The 17,375-nt window shown below is 37.5% G+C and overlaps 1 protein-coding gene across 8 annotated transcripts in view; it reads left to right on the top strand.

Annotated features, from left to right (window-relative positions):
• STXBP5 (syntaxin binding protein 5) overlaps positions 1 to 17,375 on the top strand; it is a 104,410-nt gene that overhangs the window by 20,960 nt on the left and 66,075 nt on the right. For all 8 annotated transcript variants that reach the window (XM_064708408.1, XM_064708407.1, XM_064708410.1 and 5 more), the window contains exons 4-5: positions 7,513 to 7,594; positions 8,386 to 8,486. In XM_064708408.1, the coding sequence (XP_064564478.1) occupies positions 7,513 to 7,594; positions 8,386 to 8,486 (183 nt within the window). The remainder of the gene's footprint in view (positions 1 to 7,512; positions 7,595 to 8,385; positions 8,487 to 17,375) is intronic.

Raw genomic sequence — 17,375 nt, forward strand, 5'->3', positions numbered from 1 at the left:
AGAAATAGGTGATGACAGACAATAGTTGATTGGGCAAGGTTTGGCTATGTTCTTTGAAAGTGTTAAATTGTCCTTTTATTAGATAACATCCAAGGTTATTTATGTTTTCATAAGCTAAATTAAATAAGTATGTAATTCACTTAGCATCTAGTTCTAGAACATTACACTTGTTAATGCTGCTCTTGGCAATGTTTGTACAAAATATCTGGACTCTGAGAAGAGACATCTTTCTTATTCCAAGTATACCTCAGTTCTAGGAGCATAGAATGAATGCCCCTGCCTTTATTTTTGGACAAGAAGCTATGCATGTGAAGAGGAAAAGCCTGGTTAATTATTAATATGGGGATATAGTATGTAATAACATATTGAAATTCGACTTGAAACTAAACTGGATTAAATGGGTAACAGGTGATCAGGTCTTGGAAGCATGCAACAGATAACAAACATTTTATCTCTGAATTTTGATGAAATTCTTCAAAGATATATCATTATTTCCATTATTACGCTTACATATGCAGTCTTTGGAAAAACTTTACTGAATTAGCAGTTACCACCCATTTCACTGCATCTTGTGTAGTCGTAGAAACCAGTATTTGTAAGAGTCTCCTACCCTTGTGTTCTGCTGTTCTCCTTCTCTTCCATCCCACCCAGAAAAAGTACTGGATTAGTCATCTTGGTGTTGTTAGTGCTGAAATAGAGGTCTTACACTAAAGGAATACAACTTGTGTCAGAAAGCAAAGTGAGTAAAATCACGGAAAGCCTGTAGCCTTTTTAGTTTTTTTCTTTTTTGGTCTAAATTGATGTTTTTACCTCTTCATTTAATAGCATGCTTTGACATCTGTGAATTGTGCATATAGAAACTTATCATTAAAACCAATCTTGTTTCTTGTTTAATTTTAAATCATGTTTTTTTTGGAGTTTTTAAATCCTGTTTGCATTTGTACTGCTCGAATACATCTTGTTCCAATGAATGATTGCCTCTCACTGGCAGCTCTGAGAAAACTCTACCAAACACAGCCTTTACAGAAAATTTGCTGGCACTTTTTATAGCTGCTTGGGAAATGTTTTTGTGCACATTTATGTAAACAACTTTGACGTTTAAGAAGTGCTTTGACCCCTGTCTGTTGTTGTTAGAAAGTGAATTGTAGCTACTGCTCCCTATCTATTACTTATCAGTTTACATGAAAACTAGTTCAGGCATTGTTTAATTTTAAAATAAAAACCTCATGCAAATTGAGGCAAAAAAGGTTGGGTTTGTGCTTTAAATTTGCTACAACTACCTTTATACAAAAAAAACACTTAATAAACTTTAGCTGAAATCTATAGACTTTGGTATTTTTCAAAACAGAGCTCCTTTTTACTCTGTCAGTCTGAGATTGTTTTCTTTGCAAGCTAACATGGAATCATTCAGCTTCTGGTGTTTAAAGGAGCTGAGCATTGTTCTATAAACAGTGAATACTTAAGGAAGCTGATCTGCACTAATGTAGGAATGAAGGTTATTGGTAGCTGATTTGGAAATTGAGAAATTCAACTTCCAGCCAGTTGTTTAGTCACCACTTCACTGGAGCTTCTAAAGCTGCAGTAGCAAACAGCAGTAGTAGTTTGCTATACCCTGTTAAACTACTATGATATTTGTAAGTGGATCCAACATCCATTTTTTAAATGTTGTACCTGTAATTGGCCTCGCAGTAGGACAAATTATATGTTATCTTGTTTGGTAGTACATGGATCTGAAAGGTCAAAGTGTATTTTCTAGACAGTATTTGACTGTAGTACTTTCTGACTTTTTGAATAAATCTCTCTTGCTAAATAACTGTGTTTTGACAGATTGTTCTTTGAGATGGCTGTAGATTATGTATGTGAAAGTAATAGTAATCATTCGATTTGATGAGATACAGTGGTGCATTTTTATTTTTTAAAATTATTCAGGGTCTGATTAAGTGGAAAACTGCTACACATACATTACTGTAGTAAAATATGCAGGTATGTCATGCACTCCTAGAGTGCTATACATAAGAATACATTGAGTAATCTGCTGATTTTAGTGTTTTGTATACAATTCAAATCAGTGGTTTATGTCTTTCTCTAGCCAATGATCTTTTTCGTCAAAATTTTCAGATGTTTAAGTACTGGTAGGTGTTACAGCTATAGTTTTGAGAAGTATCTAGGAATGAATATTAAAAGTAGCTACGTTTTCAGATTTGTCTTAATACTCATGAGCTATTGTAACAGTAGCAAATCTGATACCTGGTCTGTCTTTTCTGTATTATCAAGACTTTTTATTACATTGTAATAAATAAAGAAGCCAATATCTGTGTGGTGAGAGTTTGGAAAATAATTTAAAATTATAAACTTGTGTGTATACCTCAGGGTAACCAGCTCCCTGAGGTGAAAGACAGGGACAAGAAGCAAAATAGAACCCCTGTAATCCAGGATGAAGTAGCTAGTGACCTGCTGAGCCTTTTAGGCACTCATAAGTCTATGGAACTGGATGGGATTCATCCAAGTGTGCTGAGGAAGCTGTTGGAAGAGCTCACACAGCTGCTCTCTGTCATTTATCATCAGTCCTGGCTACCCAGGAAGGTCAGCTGGAGGTTGGCCAATGTAGCGTCCATCCTCAAGAAAGGCCAGAAGAAGGACCTGGGGATCTGCAGGCCTGTTTGCCTGACCTAGCTGTCCAGGAAGGTTCTGGAACAGGTTATCTTGAGTGTGATCACATGGCACTTACAGGAGAGCCAAGGGGTCAGGCCCAGCCAGTCTGGTTTAGGAAACTGGGTGACATGCATGAGGGGCAAGCTGTGGATGTCTCTACCTGGGCTTTAGTAAAGCCTTTGACTGTTTCCCACAGCATTCTTCTGGAGAAACTGGCTGCCTGTGGGTTGGACAGGTGTTCTTTGTTGGGTTAAAAACTCCCTGGATGGCCAGACTAGAGGGTGATGGTGAATGGTGTCATATCCAGTTGATGTTCAGTCACAAGTACTCAGGGCTCAGTGTTGAGGCCAGTTCTGTTTAATGCCTTTATTCATGATCTGGATGAGGGGATCGAGTGCACTCTCAGTAAGTTCACAGATGACACTAAGTTACATGAGAATGCTGATCTGGTGGAGGGTGGGAAGGCTCTGCAGAGGGATCTGGACAGGCTGGATTGATGTACTGAGGCCTGTGCTATGAGGTTCAACAAGACCGAGTGCCAGGGCTTGCACTACAATCACAACAGCCCCATGCAACACTGAAGGCTTGGGGAAAAGTGGCTGGAAAGCTGTCCAATGGAAAAGGACCTGGGGGTGCTTTTTGGCAGCCAACTTAACATCAGCCAGTGTGTGCCCAGGTGGCCAGGAAGGCCGATGTCACCATGGCCTGTATCAGCAGCAGTGTGGCCAGCAGGGCCAGGGCAGGGATTGTCCCCCTGTACCCAGCACTGATGAATTCACCCCTCAAGTGCTGGGCCCCTCACTGCAAGAAGGGCACTGAGGTACTGGAGTGTGTCCAGAGAAGGACTTGTCCTCAAGGGCCACAGGGAGCAGCTGAGGGAGCTCGGAGTGTTTAGCCTGGAGAAAAGGAGGCTCAGGGACCTAGGATACCCTACTGTTGTCTACAAGTGCCTGGAAGGAGGCTGTAGCCAGGTGGGGATCAGCCTCTTCTCCCAGGCAACTGATGACAGGACAAGAGAACATAGCCTCAAGCTGTGCCAGGAGAGGTTTAGTTTTGATACCAGGAAAAATTCTATCATGGAAAACATTGGAATGGGCTTCCCAGGGATGTGATAGAGTCACCATCCCTGGAGGATGGTTCAGGAAAAGCCTGGACGTGGCACTTAGTTCTATACTGTAGTTGATAAGGTGGTGATTGATCAGAGGTTGGACTTGATTAACTTAGAGGTCTTTTTAAATCTAAATTCTGTGATTTTTTGTTGACTGCCTTATGCTAAGGGTAGAATTGATAGCTACAGATTTGGGACTGTCTTGTATGTCAGAGGGCTCAACCACAGGTGAAGAAGTTGTCCCTAGTAGTCCCTAGGTCTACTTAGAGTAACTAAAGAATTAAAAAAAACCAAACCAACTGGTCTTCTCTAACTTCCAAAAGCATTCTGGAGTTAATTTTTACTTTAAAATGTGATTTCTAAGGGCAGATGTGCATTGAGTTGCTACTATGTAGCTAAGCTGAAAATAATAGTGATAACTTTAAAAAGAGTATTTTGAGGAGAAAACTTGCATATCACTAAAAGAAATGCTTGAAGTGTAAGCTTAGGTCTGAAGCTTGTTTGAAAAAATACCTTTAGGAAATGTTACTTTTTCTCATAAATTAAAGTGAATTTAATCTTATGTGATATTAAATTAAGGTCATGCTGTGATTTCCTTGTGTTTTACCTGCACTTCTAGCAGTTATGAAAATGTGCACTAATGCTAGGATGTGAGCATGTTCTCTTTCTTGTCTCAGGCGCAGCTGTTGTCTCTTGTTTTCTCAAAACATATGCAGTGAAAACACTGAAATGCTAGTGCTTTCTAGGGTTAATTTCCAAATGGCAGTGGGGAACTTGGAAGCAATATTCAAAGCTACAGTTTAGAAGCTATTAATTTATCCAATTCCTTAATATTTTGAATTGGGGATGAAGCAGGAATAGAGGAATGAGCTGCTCTGAATTGAAGAAGCAGGCATGGGTCTTTGATTAGAAAACTGCTCAGAGCAGAGTATTTCCTCTAGAGCTACCCAAGGTCTTTGGCAGAGAGTTTTTCCTGTCTACAAAATTAAAATGCTTTGCTCATCTTGTCATTATTCATTATAATTTTTGCCTGTTTTGGGAACGACGATGTAGTGGCTGATCACTGCTTAGTACAGTGAGCTCTCTTGCCTAAAGCACACATACACAAGTGCAGCGGATTCGGGCAAACTGCATTCCCTGGGCTGCTGCCTGTTTTGTGTGGTTGAGAAATGCTTCATGTACTGAAGCAGGCATGTATTATCCTTCTGCAGTCAGCCTTTGTGACGTGCTTTTTCAATTCAGCATACCCCGCAAAACAGGGAGGCTTTGCATTGCTTTAGAAAAGAAGATTAATGCTGGTTAGGAGGATGATATTAATTTGAGATGAGAAGAATAATTTTAGCTACTAGGTGAAAAAGTGAAGATGACATAATCCTTGAGTAAAGGAACTAAATAAGACTAACTGCAAGGACTATTTTTTTTTAATGATGGCGAGCACTATAGAAGAGGCCAAACTATTTTCACATCTGGATGTGAAGTTTCCACTAATTTGTCGAAGAGAGATTTGCTCTGAATATTTAAAACTTGTGTAATCTTACTCCCAGTGCTGCATATTTACTGATTCCTGGAAAATGTGGAAGAATTTTTTGTATAAGGAAACACTGAAATATTCTTAATAATGAAATTTTTACTGACTAGTTATAACAGTGCTTCCAGAAACATTAGCATCAGAAGTGCTTGCAGAAAGCTTCTGAGGAATAGAATTTGAAGGAAGAAGTAACTTGAGCAGTCTGTGAACTTATGTTTTTCTGGGTCATATTCCTCTTATTTTGAAGCAAGGTAGCTGTAGAGTCTTAATTCCAAATAAACTCCGGGTTTACAAACAAGGTTTGCATTTAATTATGTTGGAAAATGTTGTTCCAGGGAGGGGCTGGGAAAATCTTTTATTAGAAAGCTACCTGTGTCAGTGAAGATAAACAAGTTTTAAAATTCAATTCCTGTAAGCATTTGATTTTTAGATTTGAAAATAGGTTTTGTCTACTTGTGCAAATAATTATTAATTCAAGCAAATGCAAATGCATGAGCAAGGCCAAAGGCAGTCAGCTCTGAAACGTATCTTATTTCTTGTGGGTTCTTTCAGTCTGGCAATTTGTGCAGTCAATCCATAGTTAATGTAAAAGCAATGACTTTACATTAAAAGTATTGTGAGTTTGTGTAGGAAGGCATTGTTTATGGAGACAACACCCCCACCACTCTTTTTCTTTTTTAAGCCATAAACTGTGACTAGAATACAGACAACTTCTTTGTAAAAAAAATTATTTTTGTAAAATGTAAAATAAAAGCAAAAAAACAGGTGAGGCTCGCTGACTCTTTAAGTCCTTCCCTGGCAGAACAAAATTAAATTACTAATTCAGTTTGGGGAAGAAAGCTGGTATTAAGTTTGGTGGATTATGCAGCATCTGTCTAGTGTGTATCTCACCACTTAGCTGGATGTTATGAAGATTTATTGGTCTAGAAGAATGTGATTCAAGTTTAAAAGTTAAAATATAGCAGTGTGTTAAAGCAGACTTCTCCCAGCTGTTGTACTTTTTTGCTTTACCAGCTTAGAGGCTGAGCAGGAGATGTGTTTGAGGTTTGATTTGCATGCAGCCTAATAGTCTTTTCAGCCTTTCAACTGTCTGTAGAGTGAATGCACATGTTTTTTAAGAATGTACATATTATCCACTTAGGTTTTGTTCAGCAATTTCTCAGTAAATGGAAAGCTTGCAAAATGGGTGAGAATTGTACTGTTTTATTAATTTTTAGCATATACTGAGAGAAAAAATTGTACATATAGTCCCTGTTTTCCATAAAGCTTTGGAATAATTTTTTTTCTTCTGAATGCTGAGGTGTTTCTTTAAAATAAGAAGTGTTCAGCACTGAAAAATTATAGTCAGAAACCCTGAGCATAACAATGATGGTGAAATACCATCATTGCTTAATTCCTTTCAGTTTGCTTAATACCTTTCTCATTTCTGCTTGACCTCCTAGACAATGGAGAACTTAATTTTGTATCAGAAGCAGGTGCATAGCCACATTTAAAATACAGAATGTTTGCAACTAAAAAATGAGTTAAGTATGGAGAAGTGAAAGAATCTGTTTTGCTGCAGCCTCCAGCAATATTCGGTATGGAATGATAGGACTGCTCTATGTGTGAGGGTGAAAATGAGCAAGCTTTTGCTATCTCATAGCTGGTGTGAAGCCAGGAAGTCTTGATACAGAGATCCTGAAAATTTACATTATACATAATTTCCCATTGACTCCTCCATATTTTGACTACTGATCTCATCTCTGTCACAGCAGATTTTTTTAACGTGCCTTGCATTTTCAGACCTTTTCATCCTTAAGTAATGTTTAAATGGAGAGAAAGATCCTTTGGCATTTGAAAAATGTAATAATTTGTTTATGATGCTTATTTAGATTAACTTCCTTTCATTCTAGTCCTGATAATTAACATTGTTAAAATAACTGCTTCAGCATTCTTCAAGTTCTTCATAATGAATAATCCTTAAATCTCTGTAAATTAAGTAGTTATAGATAATTTTTTATATTTCAAGGTAGGCCTTTTGAATTTTTTGTGTTATTTTGTTGCATTTATAAATGACTGTTTTGGTACCTATTCAGCTCTGTGAGGTTAGATATGTTGAGTGGACTAGCTAGAAGCAGGATGTTAGCCTGTGTGAATGTGGTATTAGTGAAAGTGAAAATGTTGGTTATGCTGTGTGTTTTGTTTGTTACATGCAACAATTATTCCTTAATGGTACTAATTCCAGCTTTGGTCGGCCAGGAGTTGAATGCTACTGTCAACATGACAGTGGAGCTGCAGTAATCCAACTTCAGTTCCTGATTAATGAGGTTAGTAAAATGATTTATGTGTAATTCAGAGATGAAATGGAGCACATTTTCTTTAATTTTTCATTAGGCAAACATTACAATTAGCTGATAAAAGTGGTGTAGTACAAATAACAAACTGCAATAACAATTATAAATAAAATAAATTTTTTAGCTTTGGAAAATGCTTGACTAACTCCTGAAAATATCTTTGTCAAAGGAGTACTCTTTTGGTATAAGCAAGAACTAGGATATCTTTTCATATCCTTGAGCATTGCAAGTTATCTCTGGAAGTGGTGAAGTACTATTTACACAGTACTACCAGTTTCAGTAGGTAGTTAGTTTTATTTTGATCAAGTTACTGTCTCAGACATGAACTGAATAATGTTGCCTCAGTTTCAGATGTGCTTCTAGGGATGTAGCAGCTGAGATTTGACAGCAGTGCTGTTCTTGAACTAGGGACAGGTTTTTAGAGGGATCTCGCTAGCTTTGTCAGCACACAGATATTAGCAGTTCATTGCCTGATTTCTCTGCAGAGATGGGCATGAGGAAACTGATGAGCACACACTAGAAAAAGCTCCTTCCCCATCACCTCTCAGTATAGCACTGAACCAAATATGAGTGAGCTGAACATGTGATCACATCACTTATCTCATTCCTACTGCTTAGAACTTAGCTGTGCTATGGTACTGATGCACATGCTTGCATGTTTTTTTTTCATCCTGGTAATAAATATGTAATGCATTTCCACTGTGATGCTACACTGTTCCTAGGGCTTTGAAAACAGGCTGACTAAAATGTTTTTGTTCTCCTAGGGAGCTCTAGTGAGTGCCTTGGCTGATGACACCTTACACCTGTGGAACTTGCGCCAGAAGAGGCCGGCTATCCTTCATTCCCTCAAATTTAACCGGGAACGGTAGGGACTGGTTATTGTTGCAGTGCCCTTAGCACACCACGTGCTATTGTGAGATCAGATCTTACTGATGCAGTCCAAGTCATAACTTGGTACATAATTGAAACTGAGCTTACACTGGGTTTGAGTTTCAATCTGTTGGGCCTCAAAGTAGCTGTGAATAAGACACACTAGTGACCTAAACTGAGATACCTTTTCTGTCACTTTGTGTTGCATCGTTGAACATCAATTTTCATATCTTTAAAAGGTGGAGGAGCAGAGTAATTTGAATGTATGTCTTCAGAGGAATTTTGAGACAAGAGAAAGTGTGTGCACCGAAAAGACAACCAGGAAAACTGGTCAATTTTTTACCTGTAATTTTTTTTCCCTTGATGGCAAAGCAAGATTCTGCAATGTTAGAGCTCTTGTTTGTATCAGAGTGTCTGAAAACCACCTGTATTTTGACTAAAAATTTTTATACTCAAGTAATAGAATTCCAAGCGAACTAGAGAGACATTTAAGATTAAATTCTAAAAGTCAGTTGAGTAAATTTCTGAAAAACATGTCCTTTGTTTTAAAAGCAACTACTCCCTCCCTTCTAGGAGGTATTCCTTCTTTTCCAGTACATGTAAAGTCTCAGCTGGAATGCTGTGTTTGCTTTTCAACAGTATGCATTAGAGATGGGCTGCTTGGGGAGCTCAGAAGATACTAGCAAGAACACAAAATAATCTGTCACTTGTATTTCTTTTGAATAGGGCAGGAGGTAATATATTTTAAGTAATAGATAGCAATAGAAAAAGTTAAATGCTTATCTAATACCTCCTAATGTAGTGTCATGCCAAGTGCTAAACAAACTGTTGGGTGGGTGAAATGATACCCTAGTAGTTTTAAAGAGTAGGTTATGAACAAATTCGCCAGGAACAACATAAATGCAGATTACTGGGGTTTCTTTGTGTAGAGGATTAAGTGATTCTAATTCCCTTTTGAAATTGTTTCTGTGATCACTGTGCATAAAAATCCGACCAGGGCCTGTAGGAATAGAACAAGGGGTAATGATTTAAAGTGAAAGAGGGTAGGTTTAGATGGGATATTGAAAGAAATTCTTCATTGTGAGTGTGATAAGACGCTGTAAGGGCTTGCCCAGAAAAGTAGTGGGTGCCTCATCCCTGGAAGTGTTCTAGAAGAGGTTGGATGGGGCTTTGCTCAGCTACCTACTGAAAGATGTCCCTGGCCACAGGAGGTGAGTTGGACTAGGTGATCTTTAATAACCCCTTCAGGCCCAGACAATTCTGTGATTCTGAACTGTTGTACAGAAAACAGGAAGCTTTGTTGACTGGGGCAAATCCTCTGCCCCAAAGGAGTGGCAGTGTTCCTTTATGCAGTATAGAAGGCAAATGGAGGGAAATGCAATTTGTAGCCACTAATTTAATGAGTCCAAATATAAGAGATACAGTAGTGTGTCAAAACTGAATTTTCTACTTCTCCCCCTTTTTTTAAAGAAAAGGTCCTAAAAAACGTCCTTTTTTTAGTGACTTTTCTCTTGTTTGTAGTGTCTACTTAAGTGTCAGTGTAAAAGTGGGATATGTATCCTGAAACAACACTAAAAAATGAGCTTCTAACTAATGCTCTAAAACAGATACCTGATTCTGATTGTGTGTAAATCTGTTGTAGGCTGGCGAAGAGTTTTAGATGTGTTGTATCTTTGGTTAAGTAAAGTGAAAGTTTTAAACTATCCTTTTTTCTGTGAATATAATGATGTCAGTAGCAAAATCCATCACAGGGAGTTGAGTGGGGCTGGAATGGAGTCTTGGTCACTGATGTTGCTTTAGTGGCTGACTTAGTTACTAATCCTGTCTTGCCAAGGTAGGTAACGAGAGCACCACAGTTACCATGAGTGGTGTAAGCATAGCTTGAGACAAGGGCTTATTCTTCTAGCAATTTTAATTTTAAAACATCTGTTATAATAACATATGGAGTTAGCCAGAACACTTAAGATTGCCAGATCTGTACCTTGTCATAGCCACTTAGGTCATGGTGGATGACTGTTACATGTTTTCAAATATTCTTTTTTCTTTTGTCTAGTTCATAAAACACAAATTCATAAAATATGATTTCATTATCAGGTAAATATTTTGACTGGAACTTGAAATGCAAAAAATTCACGGTTGAATAATTCTAAATAGGGGCCTTTATAACACTTAGTTCTTTGTAATTCATTATACCTAATAGTTTCAATATGCTCTATGAATCTGAAGTAAATGGGCTTTTCTTTGGTCAGTTTTATGCTATATACAACTAAGTTTATTAAGAAGAGTGTTCATGATGTAAATTAATTATGCACAGTCCATTCTGTCAGGCCTTTCTGGAAATGTGTCAGGGGGCTTTGGAGGTCTTTCCTGGTTTTAATCCCACCCTATAGTCCGTGTCCACTTCCTGCCACTCATTCCTGCATTGTACTGTGAAAGGGAAAGTGCCTCTTTATCTTCACTTAACGCCCCCCTTCTCCAGCCAAACCTTGTTCTTTCTCATGGTGTGTTAATACCAATAGTCCTTGGATTTACCAGCAATTCTTGCCTGTTAGTAATAACAGTCCTTGGCTGGCTCCACAGCCATCCAGTTATCTGTGTTTGAGACATACACATTAGTCCCTTATCTTCTGGGAATCAAAGGGATCTCACTGTGGACTGCTGTTTATAGGGCTGTCAGACAATGGGCTTTAATACACATTAGCCTCTTATAACCAGGAGCTGAAAATCATCTCACTTTGGACCACTGTTTATAGGGTAGCAAGAGAGTGGGCTTCAGTTGCAGTAATTTTCCATTTCGGCCAATTTTAGTTGGTAACTTTTTTTGACTGTTCAGCAACAAAAATATTATTCCACTTGTGTTGTTATTGAAAACAAACAAAAAGTTCCAAGGTTGTTTGTTAAAAGCAGATGTTCATTAGACACCTGTTAGTTCCTGGGAACAGACAGGGTTTCTGATAAGCTCAAGGGGAATTTTGTCCAAGTGCAGTTCATCAAGGCCAGAGCCTAATGAGCATTTCTCAGATCAGAGAAATTAGTGTCCTGGGTGGCAGAGGCATGCAGCACCACAACACATACCACAACTAAAGTCTCTACATTCTCAAGTCATGGAGCTGTTATAAACCTAATAAATAAAAATTTTATAGTACTTTATGTTGTGGGATTAAGATCTGTCTGTAAGGATAACTAACTTCTCAAACAGGACTTATTTGAAATATTTTGTGCACTACAACACAGGCTTATAACTGTCTTCTCTAATAATACTTTGTCAGTTTGTGAGATTAGATATCTTGAAACTCATTATATGATGGAAGCAATGATTGTGGTGGCATCAGTATTTGCTCAAGGACTCTGTTAAGGCAAAAGTTTAAAATTATTTAACTGATTTGATTTTTCTGGAAGTGTGTTGAAATTGCAGAAAAGCAGTATTTGTGTCCTATGTAAAAGGAGTTGAACTTTAAACTCTCACAGGCAAATTGATTCAGATTTTGTTTCTAAATAACTGTTTGATATGTAAGGTTTAGATTTGATCTAAGAAGTTGTCTTTAGCATAGAATGCCAACTGTAGCAGTTAGCTACTCAGATGAAAGGATTTTCTTAATCTTGAAAACTATTCTTTACCTGTATTTAAAAAAATTAATTAAAAAATCAAGTGATAAGGCTATGACTTCATTAACTAATTTTGTATTTTTTTGGCACAGCCTTTCAACAGCTCTGCCTAATTCCTTTCTTTTAGTCATGTAGAAAAACTACTGCCCAATGTCTAACAACACAATTTCTATATTTCATATTTGTGTTTATCCTGTTGGTAATTGAATTTTGTTGCCTCACTTAAGATGTTTTAAACATCTTAAGATGCAAACCCAAGAACTGGCTTGGTTATAAATGCTTCTGTTGTGTGTTAAATATTTTGTAAACTTACCTGAAAATATGAGTTTTAAATCTGTAAATTATTTCAGAATTAAGTCTCTAGTATATGACAGGAAAGTGATGTGAATTATTGCTTTTCTACTCATGAATTTTAAGAACAGGGAGTGATGAAAGAGCTGATTCTTTTTAATATAATTCTCTGCCATTACAGGCTCTCTTCTGATACATGGAAAATGTCTTTGGGTGGCTTACATCAATCTTGGATTGGAGCAAAACATTTTTTAAAAACTGTTGCCAAGAGGCCTCAAATGTGCTGCTTTCTCTTGAATCATTAAATCAGTAAAGAATCTGTAGATAACCAACTGACCATTAATGGGTTCATAGCTCCTGACTGCCTTTTGTTAACAGTGATGGTTAGTAATTTGAAGCAAGTCTTCTGAAGCAGGAATTGGTGAGGTTTTATATGTCTAACAAATCTGTTAGCTGAAGTTACTGACAGATCACAAAAGCTCAGTGCAAAACAAGCTAGTTCAAGTCTTTTAGCCTTTTCTTTGCTGCATTTGTGGAGGTTTTGCAGCTATGTTCTAGTTACCAAACAAGGGTTAGGAGATAGTAGGCCAATGTCATGCTTGGCCACTGTTCCTTGACTGTGGGAAGCAGTGTGTAGGGGCCAGGACAGAAATGCATAATGATATGGAACAGTTGTTTGTGTGACTTGTCATGCAGAACTGTCTAAATACTACCTCTTTTCAGAATGCATAATTCAGTGGGTGAGCTCAGTATTTCAGGTTTTGTACATCTCTAAGATGACTTCAGTTGATCACTATCTATTTCCTTTGCCATCTGCATATCTATTTATAAATATCTTAAACACAAGATTATTGTGTGTTAACAAGTAATGCAAGATTCATGTCAAACTCGCTTTAACTCAGTAGTAAATATAAATGTTCCAGTAGGCTAGCTCTGGAATAAATGTAGTTAAAAGATCTTATTAGAGTAAATATTGAAAGCATGTTGTGAGATACATACATACATTCATACATAACAGATCTGGCTTCATGCCTACCATGCAAAAACTGTTAAACTTGATGCTGATCTGAGGTGTGAAAAGTCAAACATGCATCACTAACCAGCCAGGGACTTTGACAGATCCTGTTTGAGAGGGTGGAGTGACAGACTAACCTGATTGAAAAAAGAAAAAGTAGCATGGGATGACAAATTTGAGGCCCCTTTGCCAGCCCCTTTGCCAAAGCAAACCAGCTTTGTATGCATGTATGAAAAATTAGTTTCATTTTCTGAGACTTACATCCTTCCTGAGTTGACAAAAGAAAGTTTGTCTTTATGCTAAGTCACAAAGCAAGAATGGCATAAAAATAGAACTGAGTGTTTTGTGCCAGCGCTCTGCATATTGATCTCTGAATGCCTTGATAGCAGTTTAATTTTTAATATGTCAACTTCTGTGCTGTGGGATTTAAATAGTTTTCCTCAACATGAAACTGCATAATTCAGAGTTACAGAATTATGCTTAAAATATCTTTGGCTTTATATCCTGCTGTAAACAGCAGCTTTAGCATTATGTTTGGAACACTGTCTATAGAGAGTGGAAAATCCCGCTTGTATTTTCTAATTAGCAGTAAGATTTTAAACTTCTGTTGGCACACATGTTACCTTGTTAGATACTGTAACTTTGTACTCAGCCTGTGCCTTAGCAGACTTGGTAGTTTTTGTTCACCTTGAATTTATAAACTGACCAATTCTGCCACATTGTGGATAACAGAAGGACATACAGGTTGTCTTGCCTGTGAGACCAGGTGGTAACAGACATTGTTTATGGGGTTTTGGTTTATTTTTCACACATAGCTAAATTTTTGGGGTGGGTTTTTTTCTTTTTTCACACTTTTTAAAGTGTCTTTCTTTAGAGTGAGACACAGCGATCATCTGGTCTCCTTGCCTTGATGGTGTCATGTAAAGCCTTTTACCTAGTGAGTTCAAAATTTTAACTCAGTGGTGATTCACTAGGGCATGTAATTAGAAGGAATTTGATCTTGTTTCGAGAAACTAGCAGAAGAAAATTAACATATTGGCTGTCTGGATTTGTCATATTATTGAATTGTTCTTTCACAAGGATCAAATTGCTTTGAAAAATGTTTCCTTGAGGCCATGCATGCATGCAGAGTTCCACGTGTCAGTGTGGTTGATGGAGCTGCAGTTGCATCAGCTGCCTTCTTTTGCCTTTAGCACTGAGGCGGAACCAAAATGCTGAGTCCTGTCACTCAGAAATTTCAAATTTCAGAGAAATGGTTTTTAAATTGCCTCAGCTGCCCTCTTAGCTATACCTTTCACACTGACTTTCACAGTGATATAAGGCATATAATGGCCAACTGCCACGTTCTTGGGCAGAATTTGACCTCTAGTCTTTAAGTTCTGCCTAAATGACGGGCTTCTCCATCAGCAATAGGAATATTTTTTCTGCCTCGTGTGGTAGGGCTACATCTCTGACATGGCCATTTTTTTTCTAAAGTTTGAGTTTGTGATTTTCTATGTGTATCATTTGAGGCAAATGATTTGAAAACTAAGAGAATTATTCAGTATTGAAAGCATTTATGCAAAACGCTAAAAAAATCAGAAACTTTCTTACCACTGATGAAATATCCTGCACTGTATATTTGTGAACTCCTCTTGGTGTGTCTGACATGCCAATGGTCTGTTACTTTTTGTGTCTTCCCAAGACAGTTGAGTATCTTGCTCTGACACATGCTTACTCCATTTTGGCACCCCTGATGTTCACCACAACTCAGATACTGAACACAGGTGCTTCTCCGCTGCCTGAAGAGACAGCAGTTCAAGTCAGTGGATTTGGGGAAGCAACATTTGGAGTGCTGTTGGGGATATAAATGGAAATGGAGTACCTGCTTCAGTTCCTACCACATTTGCCCACATGTTTTTTTGGTGGGACATTTTGGGATGCATTGAAAAGCAAATTCTTTGGGATGCATCTTCCTCTGCTTATGCCTGCTGGTCTTTGAGGCCTTTTTTGTATTGGTAGATGTTCTAAGCTTATTGAAGTTATCAGATGTGGAAAAATACCATTTTGCAACAGTCAGGTGGTATCAAAACTACTGCTTGCTTCCATCAGACTGTCATTTTGACACTGGCTTTTGACTTTCAAAGACCATGGAGGACTTTGACAAGAGTCCATGGATTTGGACTCTACACTAATATCAGAATTAAACTTCTCAGCTTCTGAATTTTACGCAGTGCTATCTCATACATGAAAGGTTGAGGAGAAAGGTGTGCAGAATACAGCTTTGATAGCTTAATCTTTCGCTTTTATTTTGCCTATACACTAATGATCTGAGCAGCTGTGTGCTTATAGTTACTGCAGACCGATAATGATAGGCCGAGGCACTAGAAATATTTTAGTGACTTAACAATAAAACCTGTTATCAGTGCTTGTCATACTTCAAAGTATTTGTCACTGTGCTTTGTTAAAGCAGTGAAAAACTCTGAAGTATGTATAATGCTTCATAATGCAGTAGACTAGGAAAAGGTAAAGATTAATTTAGAAGGATTTCTGCTGTCATAATAATACAGTCAAGTTAACAGCCTGCCATTTTTCCTTAGTATTTCCTCTTAAAAAACTAATTCTTTGAATAATATATTAATATAATAAGTTGTGTTCTTTAATATTTCTGTAATTAAATTCCTGTAGGGAGTATTATCACTTGCTGAATTAATTGTTTTGATATATGATGTGAAACAGCAGCAATTAAGATGTTTTTTAATATCTTTGACAGATTATCAGAAAAGATACATAGTCTGCAGTAAAGAAAGGGAATCCTTTCAGCAGGTTAAAAAAACACTTATTGAAGAATTTCCCATCATTTCTAAGACTCTCCCATAAGCAATATTCTAAATTATTTTTAATTAGTGTAAGAACAGAAAATATTTTATCATTGTTTTCCCCTGTGGGTGTGTCACTTGCTTTTCTGTATGTAATTTTGTTTTCTTGAACTATTGGTTCAACTTTTACAAATTAATTTTGCAAGAAAGAAAAGTCTTGGATTTGTATTTTTTTTTTTTGAGCAGTGGGGAGGGAGCAGCTTTGCAAATATGTGTGTGGTGAGGATGAAGATTTTGTGCTTACAGTAAATTACAGCTACAGGAGAATTTAAAGCTACCCTGACTGCTTTGGGGTTGTATAACAGTACCTCATTTTAGTGGTGATGTTAGTTTATGCTAAAGTCTTACTGTAGATTTCACATTGAAAAGATAAATCTCCTTAAAGCATTTTTTTTTCTATGAAGGGATCTTTCTCTTTGTGAAGATATGGGGAAGTGAAATATTTGAAATGACATGCTGTGCCCTGTACTGTTTTATGCTAAAACTTTGGTCTGTTTCACAAAATGGACTACACTTACTGAGGGAGCTGAAATTGCCTTGGAGACAACATGAGGAATCTGTTGTGCCATGAAAGAGCTGCCTGCAAAAGCCTGCTTTCTGTGACTGCTGGCTCCAACAATCCCAGTCTGTCGCTTTAGATCTACAGCACTGGACGGTTTTAAATCAGAGATGCTTCTATTTTAGTACTTTTGGGCAGAATAGCTTGCTACAGGAGAGCAGTATGGCAGTCTGCTTTTGACTGCTGCATTGTTCTCGGGCAGTTGGGGTTTGTGTGCAAGAAAGAGAAGCATGAAATTTTTTCATCTGTAGTGTTTTTGATGTGTTCTCAACAATTGATTGCATTTTCCACTTTTATATATATATCCATTCACAAATGGTAGGGAGAGAGGGGGAAGACTGCTCGAGTTGTAGAAATGACTAGAGGATTCTATGGCCAATTCTGCTTCTCTTGATCTTAAAATACATTATGGATGAAGCATATTCTAATCTGGTGGCAAAGAGATAGATTTCTGAAAGAAAAATCTTCATTTTTCAGAACAAAAAAATGCTGTCTGTGGCCAAGTGATGCAATAAGCAGGTATTGCATCACTACCAAGAAGACTCTAACCTTTTG

The sequence above is a fragment of the Zonotrichia leucophrys genome, chromosome 3, assembly GCF_028769735.1.
Source record: "Zonotrichia leucophrys gambelii isolate GWCS_2022_RI chromosome 3, RI_Zleu_2.0, whole genome shotgun sequence".
NCBI lineage: Eukaryota > Metazoa > Chordata > Aves > Passeriformes > Passerellidae > Zonotrichia > Zonotrichia leucophrys.